We start from the raw sequence: 17,136 nt of genomic DNA, 5'->3' as shown, positions 1-17,136 counted from the left end.
ACACACACACACACACACACACACACACACACACACACACACACACACACACACACACACACACACACACACACACACACACACACACACACACACACTCAAGGCTAGGGCAAGTGCTACGGCCTGAGGTGGAGTTTGAAGAGGTGAGTCTTCAGATTACGGCAGAAGATTTGGGAGTGAGTCGGCAGTTCTAATTGCAATGGGGAGTTCATTCCATAGTTTGGGAGCCAGAAGGGGGAAGAGTTTTGGCTCGTTGAAGACCAAGCGTGCTGCTCCATTCTGGATAATTTGGAGAGGCTTAAGTGCACATGCCGGGAGGCCGGTAAGGAGAGAGTTACAGTTGTCAAGTTTTGATATGACTGATGCCTAGATAAGGAGCTGGGCTGACTCCTGGGTGAGGAAGGGTCTAACCTTCGAATGTTATAGAGTGTGAACCTACGAGATCGAGTGAACACTGTGATGTGGCTCTTGAATGAGAGCTGACTGTCCAGGACAACACCAAGGTTCTTGGCTGTTGGAACCAAAGTCACCAGGGCGCTGTCTATGGAAATAGTTAGATCCTGCGTGGGGCAGAATTTAGCTGGGAAGAAGAGAAGCTCAGTCTTGTCTGGGTTCAGCTTGAGGTGGTGAGAAGACATCCACTGTGAGATGTCAGCCAGACATGCAGTGATGCGCTCTTCCACCTGGGTGGCAGAGGGGGGGAAGAATAGAAACAGTTGAGTGTCATCTGCGTAGCAGTGATAAGCTAGATTGTGAGCAGAGATGGCAGCAGCACCAAGAGATTTGGTGTACAGGGAGAAACGGAGGGGGCCAAGTACAGATCCCTGGGGAACCCCGGCCGGTTCGGAGGGTGGAGGGGAAACCTTTCCAAGAAAACTGGTAGGTCCGGTCGCGCACACACACACACACACACACACACACACACACACACACACACACACACACACACACACACACACACACACACACACACACACACACATATATATATATATATATATATATACATATGCATATTCAGTGTGTGTGTACTGTATGTACACTGTAGGCCTATATACACACGTATAGGCCTACATATGTACATATGTACACACACGCACGCACGCACGCACGCACGCACACACACATAATGTATATATATATACACACACACACACACACACACACACACACACACACACACACACACACACACACACACACACACACACATACATATACATATACATATACATATATATTATATATATATATATGTATATATATATATATATATATATGTATATATATATATATATATATATATATATATATATATATATATATATATATATATATATATATATATATATACATACACACATATACACACACACACACACACACACACACACACACACACACACACACACACACACACACATATATATATATATATATATATATATATATATATATATATATATATATATATATATATATATATAGGGGTGTGTAGCGCGCCCTGGTGCTTGTTAGTAATAATGTATCAATGTCATGACCAGCAGACAGACAGACCAATGAGAGAAAAGGGGGAATTCCCCACCCATCTACGCCACAGTGAACGTACCGCCGGCATTCCTTCCCAGTATGCACCGCGGACACAGCAGCATAAAGTAGTCCGGGGAACCAAGAACAGGGAACCGGATCAGGGGAAGCTCGGCTCACTACGAGGCTAAAACACAATTACGTGAAGTTAAATAAGGGATATTGATTTGAACACAACAAACAACATCGCAGACATGGCCGACAACGAGAAACTGGACAATCAGCGGCTGAAGAATTTCAAGAACAAGGGTCGTGATTTAGAGGTAAAGTATCGGGCGGATCTTTAGCGCTATTTTGCTTTATTAGCTCCGGGGGGCTTCATTTATCATACTTCAACCGGGCGAGCCTTTAGTTTCGTTGAGTCCCTCGGACTGACAAAACAAAAACAAATATATGACGCATTTGGAACTTTTGCTATTAACGTATTTATTTTGTCGAACCAAAAGGCTCGAACGACGAAGTGTATTATAAATGAGCCCGGGCCGGGTTTCTCTCTCTGTGACGTCGTTTCTAATTTCTACCCGATATGAAAGTTGTCTGGTCTGCAGCTGAGCCCGGGTCGAGGCCCTGCCTCAACCCATCCTGAGACGACGTGAGATTCGGGTGTTATTCGATCGCCAGGGTCCTGGCGATCGAATAACACCCGAATCTCACGTCGTGTTTTTAAACAACGCAACGGGAACGAACGGGCCCCAAAGGCCTCAAACTAAAACGGACGTTGGATCAGCCCTGGTAGCTTTAGCGGTGCTATTACGTCAGGCCCACAGGGAGGGAGGACCGTGCTAACGCTGCTAACGGTAACTCAAGCATGTCATTCACGGGATCCTCCTCGGCCTTCTCTAGCCCCCCTCCCGCTGTAACTTATGATCATGTTGGAATGATGTGCTGGATGCACGTGTACTTGACTTTCTTCTTGAGATGTTGTTTAACTTGAGATGGATTTGATGCGTTATCATTATGTAGCTACGTTGGATGCTAACGTTAGCTACTAAGCTCGCTGCTTTAGGGCTTGGTTGGTTGGTGATGGTGCTGCTGGTTGCAGTTCCACCCATCCCCCGTCTTTCACACCAAAAACAATGGCGGAATCCAGCTAGCTAGCCTGTTAGCTACACACTGCTACCTGGATTTTTTTTTAAAAAATAGTCTCTTTACTGCACCGTTGTTAATACATTCCTGGATAGTTTTATTGCTAACGTTTTACAGTGAACATGGTTTATGGTCACGGTAACCTTAGCTAACATTAGATCTATAGGTTACACCATGATCTTAGTTAATTACGCACGTATTTGCTTCACTAGTTGATCACTTGGTTCTCTAGTGAGGTACACGCCTAGGAAAACCCATGAACACGATCAAGACGAGGAGTGTTATCTTGTTCTAAGGCCAGACATAATATACGGTTAGCAAAAAAATAAAGGCATACCGGTATGTCTAAACGGATGAATACGTATTAATCACAAACCATTATTTTCCTGTGCTTAAACTTATGAGCTGTCACTCAGGAATTTGAAACGCGGATGGTATAGATTTGTATGTTTTCTGCACAATCACATTAGGCCATTTCTAATTTGTAGATTTGCATGATGAGATATTCATATCAGAAACGGGGAGGTTGTCGTTGTAAGCCAGTCACAGTAACCCAAGCTGAGGCATGTTGGAAGTTTGTTTAGTGCTGTCATAGGCTGTATGTGGGCTTGCTGATTTCAAATCCTAGGTACCAGCCGGAGGTGAATGGGAACCCCATGACCTCTTACTGGTCCCCATATCAATGTCATTTAGTCTGGACATGTTTGCTTTCAGTGTCCAGTTGCTTGAATCTAACGTAATTTATCTCCAACAGACTATGAGAAGACAGAGGACTGAGGTGGTTGTGGAACTCCGCAAGGTAATTTGAAGTTCACTTGATATTGTGCTATCAACTGAAATAAATGGTAGTCATAAATGTAATGTTTGATCTTTTGTTTTGATTACATATGCAGTAAGTAACCACTGGCTAATACGGTTGCAAGATCTTGACAGGAAAAAGGCACGTGTATAAAATGGACTCTTGCTTGCTCCTCTCTTCACAGAACAAAAGAGATGAACACCTTCTCAAGAGGAGGAATGTGCCCCATGAGGACATATGTGACGACTCTGATGCTGATGGAGATTTCAGATCGGTATGTTTTCTTTGTGCCTAACTGCCTATGTTCCTGTTTCAGGTTTACAGAAATGATTTCACCTTTGGACTATGGTACTGGTGAAGCAGATAAGAACTTTTGATTGTCAGAGATACTGTCGCTGTGATGTCTCCACAACTGACTTCACAATTCGTAGATTGTGGAAGCAGTGTAAACAGTCAGCATCGTTTTGAGCATTTTTCTTAAAAAAAATAATAATAATGGAATTATGTATCTGACAGTTCAGAATAAAATGTATTGTCACATAACGGGTTTACAGGTCTAAAGAAGTGATTGAAATTAGTATTATATACGGGCAAAAAGTAGCACTCCATCGGTAGGTCCACATAAGGTAAAATCGTGCGTGTAACAAATCCACGCAAAGTTACTGAGGTAATCCAACAGAAGGGAAAAAAACGAAACAAAAAAACAGTCAAAGGAAAGTGTTGAGTGCTCAGGACCCCCTGGGTGGCTCTGAACCGTTTTCTTCCCTTTTTAGAGTCTGCAGTGAAACCATAGAGAACATGAGATTTTTAGAGCGGTTTAAGTGAACGTGTTTGTTGTAGTTTTGGTGGGTGCTTTCATAATTTCATAATGACTGAGTAAAAGAAACAATGTTAATTCTCTTTTCAGATATTATATACGCCTGAGTGGTGGGGGGATGATAAGGCGGGTGTTGGTGGGGGCATGACAAGGGATCCCCCTAGATGACTTAACCAACTTAACCAAAATGTCATGGTGGCCATGGTTGCTGCTACATTAAGAGTTCTTCCTACATAACTAGAAAACTCAAATTTCAACCCAAACCTATATCCATAGATCTACGTTTGTCTACTTTCACCACTCTAGTAAATCTCCTACATCTACATCTCCTATACACAAATCCACAGACGCGCTGCCTGTAGGCAGCCATAGCTGCGGTGTCAACACTGCGACACCGCAGCTATGGCTGCCTACAGGCAGTGCGTCGGTGGATTTGTCTATACATAAGTACAGTTTTAGACTTCATTACATGAATGATATATGATAGAGTACTTTATTAACAATACTGGTAGTACAGTCAAAGGTTATGCTAAAAGGATAAATCAAAAAACCCCAGGGGCGTGTTTCCATTGTGGTCCATGAGAACTTCAAGATTTTAACTCTGCTTTTAACACATTGTTGATCATAATCAGACCAGGTGTAGTTCTTGAGCTTATTGATTGATTCAATACTTATCTAAAAGTACAGAGGTACAGTTATACAATCATGCTAAAAGGATAACACAAAGCCCTGAGGGCTTGTTTCCTGTGTATTCAATTCATCAATACATATAAAGACATAGTATACAAGAGATCATCAATACTAGGCGCATTAAAAGTATACTTAAGAAAAACAGTGGGGGGGTCATTTCTTTTGGCAAGATAGAAGACTTGTCTAGGCCCAGTTGCAAATTGCAGACGGGTGCATCTGTAAAGTGCCAGCAAGGGAGATCAATCTGTCTGGTTCCGTAACAGGTTGCCAGGTCTCAGGCCTGTCATAATTATTACATAATTGCCGAATTGCAACTTTTTGAGCCAATTGAAATTATTTTGCATAACCATTATTTCCACTTTGTCCTGCTCTTTTAATAAAATCACCTTGTTGCCAGATTGATGTGGCCAGATAAGGTCATGTTTTTTCCCTGCTTGGAAATAATCTACCCAAGGCCAGCCAGCCAGGAACATGATTGGTGTGGTGTGGATGACAAGGATATGGCCTGTTGACCATAGTGCATTGTCATATAGATTATTGGAACCTGTCATTGTCAGTAATGTCTTTGTATATTTCAGCAGGCTTTGTGTACTAAGTTATTTGTCATATTTTCCCTGTTCCTAAAAGGCAAAGAGATTTTTTTTAATGCCCCCATGTTCATTGAGAAAGACTATTTGATCATTAGTCACACTTATTTGTATGACAATCATCAACTAAAATGTCATGATCATGACACTTGTATAGATTGGTTGGGGCACGTGTTCAAAAAGGAAATAACTAGGAAGAGTAGCTTGTTCCTCTGCATGCCAGTGAAACTCCTCACTGTCAGGTGAAAATAAGCAGCTGGCGATGTCATCAGTATTGGGACGAGACACATAGTTGTCTTCACCCTCCCACATGACCAACCAGTATGGGTTAACAGTGACAGGGGGGAATTGGCGTAATGATTAATTTGGGAGAAAAAAAAGAATGTAAAAGTGATCGAGAGTACCAGCACAAGAGGTGCTGGTGGCACCGTGCATGGTTTGTCTGTCAGCCCTATTGACTTGTGTGTATGTATAATGATGTCCGACTGAAGCTATGAGTTTCAGTGAAGTTTGACACGACAAAAGTCTGACAAAATATGCAGAGCCTGATTACTGATCAAATCTGACCAAATCTTTTTTCCAGCAAAATACTTCTCTTGAAGCAATAGTACAAGTAAGTTGGATATTTATGATTCAGTTTTTACATCATTCTCTGTGCAGTGCTTACATTTAGAGAAGATAAACACTGCAAACATAGTAATGGCATCCTCAATGCGTCACATTGTAATGACAGTGTTACTATACAAGTTATAGAGCTAGAGTTGAGCTTAAGCTTCAGAATCAAATTCTTTGTAGAGGTTTATGCATGCATGAGAGGACAGATTTGTGATGGTTAGCAATGCGCTGTTGTGTTAATGGTGGTGTTTACTTTCAGAACGCCACCAGTGACAACCAGGGGGTGCAACTGAGTGCTGTTCAAGCTGCCAGGTAGGAACTCCCTCCCAAATGGACCCATACCACGTCACATCTTGTATAGAGCTGTCTTATGGAACTTCATATCACAATTTGTGCCCGCTTGCAATTTTCAGTAGTCGGTGGAATTCAAAAGTTTTTCCTGTTCTGCTGAACAGAACTATAATGTTGTCAGTTGGACATTGGGGCCTCCCTAGTCTGTAGCGGCGTGCCATTACATTGTAGCTGGTGTTGTGTAACAAAGGGATTGTGTCCTCCATACAGTCTCTCAAATGATTGCAAACCGCAGCATACACGCTTCAGACACCTCACATATTCCTGTTTGCTCTTGGTCCTCTTGTGTTTATACTGTGTGTGTCAAAAGTATTATGAATTACAGTCTTACATTTGATTTTGTTTCCTTTTTTTGTAGGAAGTTGTTATCTAGTGATCGTAACCCTCCTATAGATGACCTGATCAAATCTGGGATCCTTCCCATTCTGGTGCACTGCCTTGACAGAGATGACAAGTAAGTTTGTATACCCGAGCATGTAGGGCTGGGCAATAGATCATTGCTCTCTGGCAGAAATGTTGCATCTTCATATTTCATCTTTTTACGTTTTGTAAATGAATGCCCTACTTTGTCATACAAGAGTGTCGCACAAAAGTAACAAAAATAGACAATATACATGCCCATGGTGAGTTTGTAGATGGGCTATTTTTGCAATAGGAAAAAAAGGAAAGTGGTTTAAGCCTGCCTGTGGGGTTTTTATAAATATTTAACCATATAAAGTATTAACGAGCTTGTGACTAAATAATAACTACATTAGATCCATTGATTTGTTTCCCTTCATTTTTTTTCAAAAGTAACAGTTTTAGACATAGAAGGTTTCCACCAAACAGCGACTATATAGATATAGTCTGGATATCTTCTAGGATTTGAGATATTGTAATATCTAAGTGTTGTCGTTTCCTGGTCTTAAAGACTGCATTACAGTAAAGTGATGTCATTTTCTCAACTTGCCTGACTTTTTTGCCTTTACCCACTCACAGTAGTTATTATATAGGCAGCTTCATCAAAAATCAAATTTTAAAAATATTTACTGAATGCACTAATGGTCTTCCCCACAATATTGTCACAATAATTTGCGATATACGTGTATACATTTTCTCTTATGAAGTGTAGCAGAACTGGAGGTATCGAATTCTTTACCAGTCTTGTGACGTCGACTTAGTCTGTGCTTCAAAGTAATGTAGATGTGCTAGTGGGGCTTAGCTTGGCCTACATTGTAAAGTATGTTGCACAGTTATGCAAATGAGCTCCAATTTTCACCTTGCATGGGGTGACGGAACATAAATGACTCATCAGCAGCCTGTTTTTCTGCTGTACTTCCCCAATCTAACTATCGTGTCTTTCTGTTGTCCTCTGCAGCCCCTCTCTACAGTTTGAGGCAGCCTGGGCTTTGACCAATATAGCGTCAGGTACCTCCGAGCAGACCCAAGCTGTTGTTCAGTCCAGTAAGTACCACCTAACAGTACCAGTTTGTTGTCAAAGTATAACGATAATAATAAGCTTAAATTATACTGTACAAATGAACTAGAGTTACAAATGGCGTATAGAGTGCCAATTTCTTGTCAAAGTAATAATTAACTTAAATTTACACTCAGGATTTTAAACTGTACAAATTAACTAGAGTTATAAATGGCGTAAAGATTATTTTGCTGGATAGCGTTGTTTTGATAACTTGTGGCAGTGAATCTGGCCGCTTCTGTGACTCATTGTAAGAAAAGCTCATTCGGATATTGAGGTAGTAATCTAAATGATGTGATCTCCTCATCTTTTCCTGTAGATGCTGTGCCTCTGTTCCTGAGGCTGCTTCACTCTCCTCACCAGAATGTTTGTGAGCAGGCTGTCTGGGCCCTGGGCAACATCATAGGTCAGTGGTTATTTCTGTATGTCCTGTTAAAATTAGTTGATAAATAGAATTTTCTCTTTATTGAAGTCACATCTCCCTTGTGTGTGTGTATCTTGTATAACACGTTTTCACGCTTCTAGGCGATGGCCCCCAGTGCCGAGACTATGTGATCAGTTTGGGTGTTGTCAAGCCCCTGCTGTCATTCATTAGTCCATCCATTCCCATCACCTTCCTTCGCAATGTCACCTGGGTTATGGTCAACCTTTGCCGCCACAAGGACCCCCCGCCGCCCATGGAGACTATTCAGGAGGTAGGAAACGGAGAGGCCAATGCTTTTATTTTCGCTCCTTTCGCTTTTATGTTGTTTTTTATCTGTGTGTGATGTGCTGTTACCATTGCTTGTTTCTGGCTTTGTTTTGAAAGGTGCTCTATAAATAAAGGTTACTATTAATATTAAGAACTAGTAGTATTAAGATGAGAGGGTGGCTGGCCTGTGAGATAAATGCAGGGAATAATGTTTTGCCAGTTCTCTGGAAGAATTTTCACTCTGCAGCATACACTTGGCATGACTGGGAGCAGTGGCCAGGATTTGTATGCACTCTACTAGGAACCCTAGACCATAGACAATAATGTATAGAAATGGTCTCATATTGGTCATGCAGCTTGGATATGTGTTTTGTAGTGGGATTTTAGGACCATATTGACGATGTCACATATCGATGCCAATCAGAAAGCAGCTTTTATTCGTATTTCAAGTGGAAAATGAGGCTTGAGCTTGCCTGGCAATTTGTATTGCGACGTGAACATGTGACCTAAATGGATATAGTGGAGCTTTTGTTGAGTGATCGATATTGATCCATTTACCACACTACATATACCGTTGTACACATTACATCCACTTTTGGCGCATTCTAAACGGTGCGGATATCATCACTTTTCTTTAGTAAAAGATTTTTATCCAGCACCTATTGGAATTTTATTTGGATGTGTGCATTTCTTAGACTGCATATCAAATAGGCTCTCTCACACACACTTTATAGAATAAATATTTATATAAAATGTCACTCAACAATAGTGAGGTGTTTGTTACACTACACTGTGCTGGACTGCATCAGTGTGTAAAAGGTGAATAGGTTCCGCACAGCCATTCTGTAGTGTGAAAGGTAATCTCTCAAGAACAGATTCTGCTCTGCGTTGGAATCTGTCGGTAGCCGTGTTGACAACCCGTGCGCATTGGTTTCAAGTGGGTGTGCCTTCAGATCAGGAAGCAGGCCGCGCTTTACCCAATCAAATGTAGTGGGCGGGATTCACGTGTCCGTCCACCCTTCCCCCCTCGAAACTAGCCGAAACTAATTTAACAATAGCGTCCTCGGAGCAGACAAAACCACGGAAAGATATTCACATTTTAACTTACTCTTTCATCATAGAAACAAGTGGGCTTATAACCAAAACCATCCATGTTCTCTGGGAGAAGTGGTGTTAGTGTTCCGTGTATAAATATTGTTAGTGGGAATGAAAACATAGTCGCACCAACCGGAAGTGATGCGCTGAAGGCAGACACAAACCCCGGTTTCCTTGCGCACTGGTGTTACGTTTGCTTCCTGCCAGACCCAACAGACATATAACAAACAGCAGAGGTCGCTGTTTTTCATTTTCAGTTGGGTCTGGCTACGCGAGACTATGTGAAAGGTGAATACATTGCCTCAGAACCACCCAACATGTTAAAGCCGGCATTCTAGGCAGTAGTTTGGCTAGTGTGATTGGTCAGAAGTTCACAGGTTGGGTGTGATATGTTTAATTTAGTCCTTGTCCTATTAAGCTTGGGAAATTTATGGCAGATTTGTGGCGCTTTACTACTGCATGGTACCAGCTCAAATTGACAACTCTCTTTTGGTACTTTCTTTTCCACTGCAGATGGTAACCCTTCAGTGTAGCTAGTTGTCATAGCGACGTCCAGCCGTCTGCATAGCAGACTGCTTAAGAACAATTTGGTGACTTGTCCGGAAACAATCCATTTCACCTATACAGTCCAACAAAAGCAGTTTCTGATAACATTTTAGGCAAGAAATGGGCAATGTAGATGGTCTGTATTGTTTTCATTGCAAATGTAACGTTTGTTAACTGTATTCGGAAGCTCCATGCAGTGTAGGGGAGTCCGTTGTGACACAGGGACACACCAGTAACTATTTTCTCTGACCAGTTGGTAGTCTGCAGTGTTATCAGGTCACCTTTTGTTTTGGTATCGCCTCAGGTGGCTTGGAACCTCGACAGAGGTGATGCCAAAAAAGTATACCAGGCAGTTACTATCCACACATTCTTGCTGATGGAAACCCAAAAGAGTTGAGCCGATACTTTGCAGTGGAAAATCGCCAATAGTGGGCTTTGCATTGGGGCTGCTGAAGGGGTATACATGGTGGTGTTCCGTCTTCATCCAGCTGTCTTAAGCTATGATTAAGACTCCATTACAGCTGCTGAAATCCCATCAGTCTTTTAATTAAGATTTACATCCACTTGGTGACTGATCATCTTTCTCTCCCTCGTTCCTTTCAGATCCTGCCAGCTCTCTGTGTGCTGATCCATCACACCGATGTCAGTGTGAGTACACTGTCTGCATAAAATGCACATCTGTTATTAATCATCTAGTGATGCCTCACTGGTAGAAATCACTTGAGTGAGCATGAGCTGATTTAACAAAGTGTCACAGAATACAGTTTGGGAGTAGTGTTTGTTATAGGTTTTTCCATAGTCACGATATTTCAGTTAGAAAATATAGAGTTTGACAATATTATCCAAAAGGTAAATGCAAAAATGTATGGATTCTGTAGAAATAGGTCCACATATGGTGAATTATGTTGATGTTCAGCAAAAATTGCAGATGTACAAGCTCACAAGATGGATTCATCGATTCGCAACAATCAGGAAATAGGCTACTGTACGTTTACACGGATAATATTTCAGTAATCCATTTTATGCCGGTGTCGCTCACCGAAAAATGGTGCATGACATTGATGCTGGATATTTTTTCAAGCTTGTGTTGGAATTCAGCAGTCAGACACTGGCATGGGATGGCTTCAATACATTTAGAGCTGCTTCATTTTTTCCAGAGGTATAGGAATAATTAGGAGTAGTCTCTTCATCTTTTCAAAAGGTATAGGAATATTTTGGAGTAGTCTTAAAAACGTTATGCAGAGGTATAGGATCATTTTGGAGTAGGCTCTTAATTTTTCCTGAGCTGTAGATCAGATCTTTTGTGACTCATGTTTGCTTCTTCCAGATCCTGGTGGACACCGTGTGGGCTCTGTCTTACCTGACAGATGCTGGAAATGAACAGATCCAGATGGTCATTGACTCTGGCATCGTTCCTCACCTGGTACCCCTGCTGAGCCACCAGGAGGTCAAAGTCCAGGTATGGAAGGACTTAATCATAATGAATTGCATGCTTGACTTCCTACAGGTGCCAAACAGAAAAGAGATGTGTTGTTGAAGATGAGCCATTAGATTAGGCAAGGATGGTAATGTGATAAAATGTCAGTAAAGCAATACATTTACCCACAACATTATTGTCATACAGGTTAAAAAAACACTCAAACCCTGTATGTACTTAGTCGAATAGGGTCCCCCATGGGTCTACTATACTTGATCCTCTCCTTTTTCTCACTACACCAAATCTCTTTGCCATAAATAGCCGATCTACGAACGCACTGTAAGCTTGAAGATCTGCTATTTTCACGGATGTTATTCGGACTCTTATTATGACATACCCAGTTTAGGAACACCAGGGTTCACGATGTTAAAAGGCAGAGGTAGTGTCACTACAAGACAAGTGAAAAAGATGGGTTACACAGACGAGCATGGCAACACTGAAAGAATACCTGTTTGTATGCATTTTGTGTATTATACTAATAGTACTTTCTTTCGCTTCCTCCAGACTGCTGCACTGAGGGCAGTAGGGAACATAGTGACTGGCACAGATGAACAGACTCAGGTTGTGCTCAACTGCGATGCACTCAGCCACTTCCCCTCTCTCCTCACACACCCCAAGGAGAAAATCAACAAGGTAAAGGTGCCCTCGTCTTTTTCCTCCCTCCAACGCATACACAACCTGTTCTTTGAAGAGCAGGAAGACTGAGCTATTTGGAAGTGATGAAACCAGAGACTGGGTACTGGTCTGAATGTTGTGCGAATGGTTTTAGTTGGGGCAGACAGCTAATGTTAGGTACTTCACACATCGAGGAACCAGACAGAGAAGAAGAAAAGAAGAAATCCTGCATCTTCCGTTAATTGTAGTCAGTGAGATGGTGGGTGGTGGGTGGGGTAGTCTGTATGAGTGTCTGAATGTGTGATACCACTGGGTGGTGGCCAGAGGGCGCTGAAGACCCATGGGTCTCTGCTGACATCGGAGTGCATCTGAGGCCTGTCACTGAAAAAGCCAGAGGCTCCTATGCTCAGGTGACCTGGCCAATGATTAGAGCCTCAAGATTGCCCTCACCCCACCCACAGTCCCTTCTCTAAGGGGTCCAGACCCTCGGGGACGGACCCCTAGAATCTGATCCAGCTCAGGCACTTAAACATACCAGGAAAACCTGTTTCAGTCATACACTGAATGCAGTACAAGTGATTTGTGTATCTGTATTCTCTTCCTCCTATCCTGTAGGAGGCAGTGTGGTTCCTCTCCAACATCACAGCAGGCAACCAGCAGCAGGTGCAGGCGGTCATTGATGCCAAGCTTGTGCCCATGATCATCCACCTGCTTGACAAGGTGTGTGTCTGTCTTATCTTTACTTTTCTCACAAAAGAGCAATAAAATCCTGTTTATTTCAGCATACATACAGGCATGTACACTGAAACATGATACATTGCTTTAAGATCTATATTGCAGACTTTATTTTTTCGGATTATTTTATTTTATCCTGTACCTGCTCTACGTCTATGCAATGACAATTTACTTCTATCTACATTTTCGATGTGCGTTCTATTGATTTCGACAATGCATGTAATTTGTCTATTAACTCTTCGCCTGCCAGGAATAAAACATAGTTCTCGCCATTGGCAGTCTGCACCTTAGCAAAATATGACGATTGGCAGTCAAAGAGTTAATAGCTTCAGTCATATATCGCACATGAATATATTTTTTTCATTAAAGGCTTTATTTTGTTTCTCAGTCATTAAACTTTCCTGCGTTGAAATGTTAAATGCCTTAAAGTTCAATGTTGGACTAGATTTTCATGCCACAATGAAATGAATGAAATCTAATGGCTTCGTTGAAAACCAAACCACCAGTTTTTGACAGAAATGTGAATAGCTAATTTTGAATGAATCTATTCCCAGGGAGACTTTGGTACTCAGAAGGAAGCAGCCTGGGCTATCAGCAACCTGACAATAAGCGGGAGAAAAGACCAGGTATGACTGTGCCTCCCATCCATCCCTGTCCTGGACACTTATTCTCATTTCTTTGTAACCTAGTACTCCATCCATCTCCATGCTTTTACTGTAACCTTTCTGCTCCATTCTCATCTGGCCTTTTCTCTTACCTCACACCATGACCATCTGTATTTATGTTATGCAACAAATTTGAAACAAATGTGTAGATGCCTATTTATTTAACCACCTAAACCCTATATACGTCGTCAACAATAGCAAATCTACAAGCTCACAGTGCATCGTGAGCAGATAGTCATTATAGGTGAAAATGCTTAAAATCTTTCAAAAGTAGTCATGCTCAAAATATGGACACCACCACGCCAGGTTAAAAGTCGCTACTTGCATGGCAAATGACTGATCTCTGCATGTGTACTCCTCACTTGCAATAGGTGGCGCACCTGATTGAGAAGAAGGTAATCCCTCCATTCTGCAACCTGCTGACGGTGAAGGATGCCCAGGTGGTGCAGGTGGTCTTGGACGGCCTCAGCAACATCCTCAAGATGGCTGACGATGAGGCGGAAACCATTGCAAACCTGATTGAGGAGTGTGGCGGTGAGTTGGACCATCTGGTTCCCTCTTAGGATTTAGCTGTGTGCGTGTTATGGCATTTCATCTCTTCTTTCTGAAGAACTGAAAAGCATGTGCAGTATATGTTAAATGTATTTTCTTTTTCTCAGGTTTGGAGAAGGTGGAACAGCTGCAGAATCATGAAAATGAGGACATCTATAAATTGGCCTATGAAATTATTGATCAGTTCTTCTCATCTGATGATGTAAGTTAGAGTTCGACAATAAGATATATTGGAAAAACACCCGACACCTATTTGAGATGAAGTCCTTTATACTCAATATCGGGTTTTAATAACTATAGTATAATAATGCATTATAATGTCTTATTCAGATTGATGAAGACACCAGCCTGGTTCCAGAGGCCATCCAGGGTGGGACTTATGGCTTTAACTCCTCCACCAACGTGCCAGCTGAGGGATTCCAGTTCTAGAAGGCATCTGGGGGTATTCTGGAGTTTTGTTCGTGATGCAGCACTCTGTTCAACATAAAAAATTAGGAGAGAAAGAGAGAGAGAAAGAGAGTGTGAGAGAAATTAGATCCATTGTGCTTGGCTCGTGGGATCCATGGCTGCATCTTATCTGAAAGAAAAATGTGTGGATTTCATTTGGAATTCCGGGGGAACCAGCCCAAATGAAGTTTGAGATGGCGAGTGGGTGCGAGTGAGAATGAGTGGCTACATGTTGCAAAAAAGCAAAACATCTACATCGAATGCGTTGAGACATGCCGACATAACTTCTGCGTTATTGGAGCTGTCTACTAAAAACTGAAAACTATTTCAAATGACAACAAAATAGTCGATGTCTGCCCGGGGAGAACCAAGGACATCCAAAAAGTCAAGAAACCTCGAAGTGTCATGATATGACGAACACAACAGAAAACAACGAAAACCGTAATTGCGAACTAAGCCGAACCACATCACAATTTCCACGGTCCTCCGACCAGAGAGGGCGCCACCCTCAATGTGCCCCTCCCCCAATCGGCCACGCTATCAGACATGTGTGTGAATGGACCCATTGTGTATGAATGTCTGGACTCAGTGCTGAGGAGCCAGGTTCATCTCCTCCAACCAGAGGCCCCGACGGGGCATCTCCCTCGCCCCCCCCTCCCCCTCCGATGGACGGGGCCAGGAGTCCAGCTGCGCGTGTCGCATGTGCGAGAGAATGGACGGATGAGTGCTGTGTGCTTGTCTGCGTGCGTGACTGGGAAGTGTGCAAGACTGGATGAGAACGCATGCAGAGGGGGAAAAAAAAAAATACAACGGAAGAGAAACAAAATCAAGAAACGCAGAGAGAGCCTCTGCCTTGAAAGCGGAGCAGCTCTACAAATCCCTGAAAGGAAGAACTTTGGATATGACAAAATCGATGTCATTGTCATCACAAGGATTTTTTTTATTTTATTAAGTTAGTATTAATTGACACTGGACAATGCTATTGGCAGGCATGGAGCAGCGGTGAATTGTATTAAGATGCATTTGGTGGCTTTTGGGCTTTCTTTTTGCCTCCAGTGTGTTCCTTTTTATTTTTTTTTATTTTCAGCTTTTAGTTTCATTGCTTGTGTAAAGGTGATTGACATGGATCATATTCCCACCCTCGCTCCAGAACCCTAACCTACAAACCAGACATGGGCCCGACGCTGTGAAATTGACATCATCACTATTATCAACCAAATGTCTCGAGTATTCCCCTTGAAGGATTTCATGTTATTGAATTTTACTTCAATTACAGCAAAATCACTGCTTTGCGATATTTGTTGCCATAGCTTTGACTTATCACATGGGGAAATGAGAACGGCCATTTTACGTAGGTTTGTGATTCCTAACCTTTGCATGTAATAAACTATAGCACAGTTCATTTTTAGGATATTTTAGTTTCAGTAGACTGTGTACACAGTGTATAATTTTCATTTTTAAGTAAAACTGTGCTGTTTAAATGTTACATGTCTCCTGTTCCCTTCCCCTTTACTAGTTTCCTATCTGAACAGTTTTGCACATGTACTGCAAAGTGAGGCCTGAAGCCTTTCTGGAAGTGTTGGCTGGTTTCATAGGCCTGCCAGCAAACTCTACAATATGCATCAATCAGCCACAATCTTTGTTTATCTAGAGTAATTCATTGATGCTTTCTAGGTATACTTCAGAAAAATTAAAAGTTATGGAAGATTTTTTTTTCTTCCTAGGAGCAGAAAGAGTATCTGCTTCTTTAATCTATGCTAGGCTAAAGGGGAAATTTGACCCGCTCCAGGTTAATGTGAAGGAGTTCCCATCATACTGACCTAGAGTTACCCTTCCTGTTTGCTCCTTTTTAAAAACAACTTTGAACAAGTTTGCTGTACCTTGCAAGTCCTTTGTCCCACACTCCCTGCCCTCTTATACCACTTAGGTGTCCAACCTTACCTTCTCCCATCTTATTTGTGTTAACTTCAAAACACTGTAGTAATGGATTACACTTGTGGTCATAACCTTCTGTTGAACATAGGGTATTTTTTTTTTTTTGCAGCATTCCTTGTTAGCAAAGAGGTTTCAAAACTAAAATTATGAATCTGAAGAAAAGGAGGTTTGCTAAACCTGTTGGAGATAGACTACAGGACAGGTTGTCTTTGAAAATAAATAGTGAAACCCAAATCGAGAGGACTGTGTATGCGTATTTTGTTCTACAGATTATTCTATATCCTAAACATTTGGCAGTGTCCTACAAATGTAAACCACATTTTTGCTGGCAGCTAACAAACTCCGGCTTCGGACGCTGTCAATGCACTGAATGGGAGATAATCACGTTTA

At 41.9% G+C, this 17,136-nt stretch overlaps 1 protein-coding gene across 1 annotated transcript; it reads left to right on the top strand.

The window, feature by feature from the left end:
• Positions 1 to 1,633: 1,633 nt before the first annotated feature.
• On the top strand, positions 1,634 to 16,984 carry kpna4 (karyopherin alpha 4 (importin alpha 3)). Its single transcript, XM_084063722.1, has 17 exons — positions 1,634 to 1,850; positions 3,428 to 3,472; positions 3,657 to 3,746; positions 6,150 to 6,179; positions 6,441 to 6,493; positions 6,891 to 6,986; positions 7,890 to 7,975; positions 8,308 to 8,394; positions 8,514 to 8,683; positions 10,924 to 10,968; positions 11,648 to 11,779; positions 12,302 to 12,430; positions 13,028 to 13,132; positions 13,702 to 13,773; positions 14,184 to 14,346; positions 14,472 to 14,566; positions 14,695 to 16,984. Exons 1-17 carry the CDS (start codon positions 1,782 to 1,784, stop codon positions 14,791 to 14,793), a joined length of 1,566 nt encoding a protein of 521 aa, XP_083919848.1. The 5' UTR covers positions 1,634 to 1,781; the 3' UTR covers positions 14,794 to 16,984.
• Positions 16,985 to 17,136: the final 152 nt, after the last annotated feature.

This window comes from Gymnoscopelus microlampas, assembly GCF_963454915.1.
Source record: "Gymnoscopelus microlampas genome assembly, chromosome: 8".
Lineage (NCBI taxonomy): Eukaryota > Metazoa > Chordata > Actinopteri > Myctophiformes > Myctophidae > Gymnoscopelus > Gymnoscopelus microlampas.
This window is presented reverse-complemented; position numbering and strand designations above follow the sequence as displayed.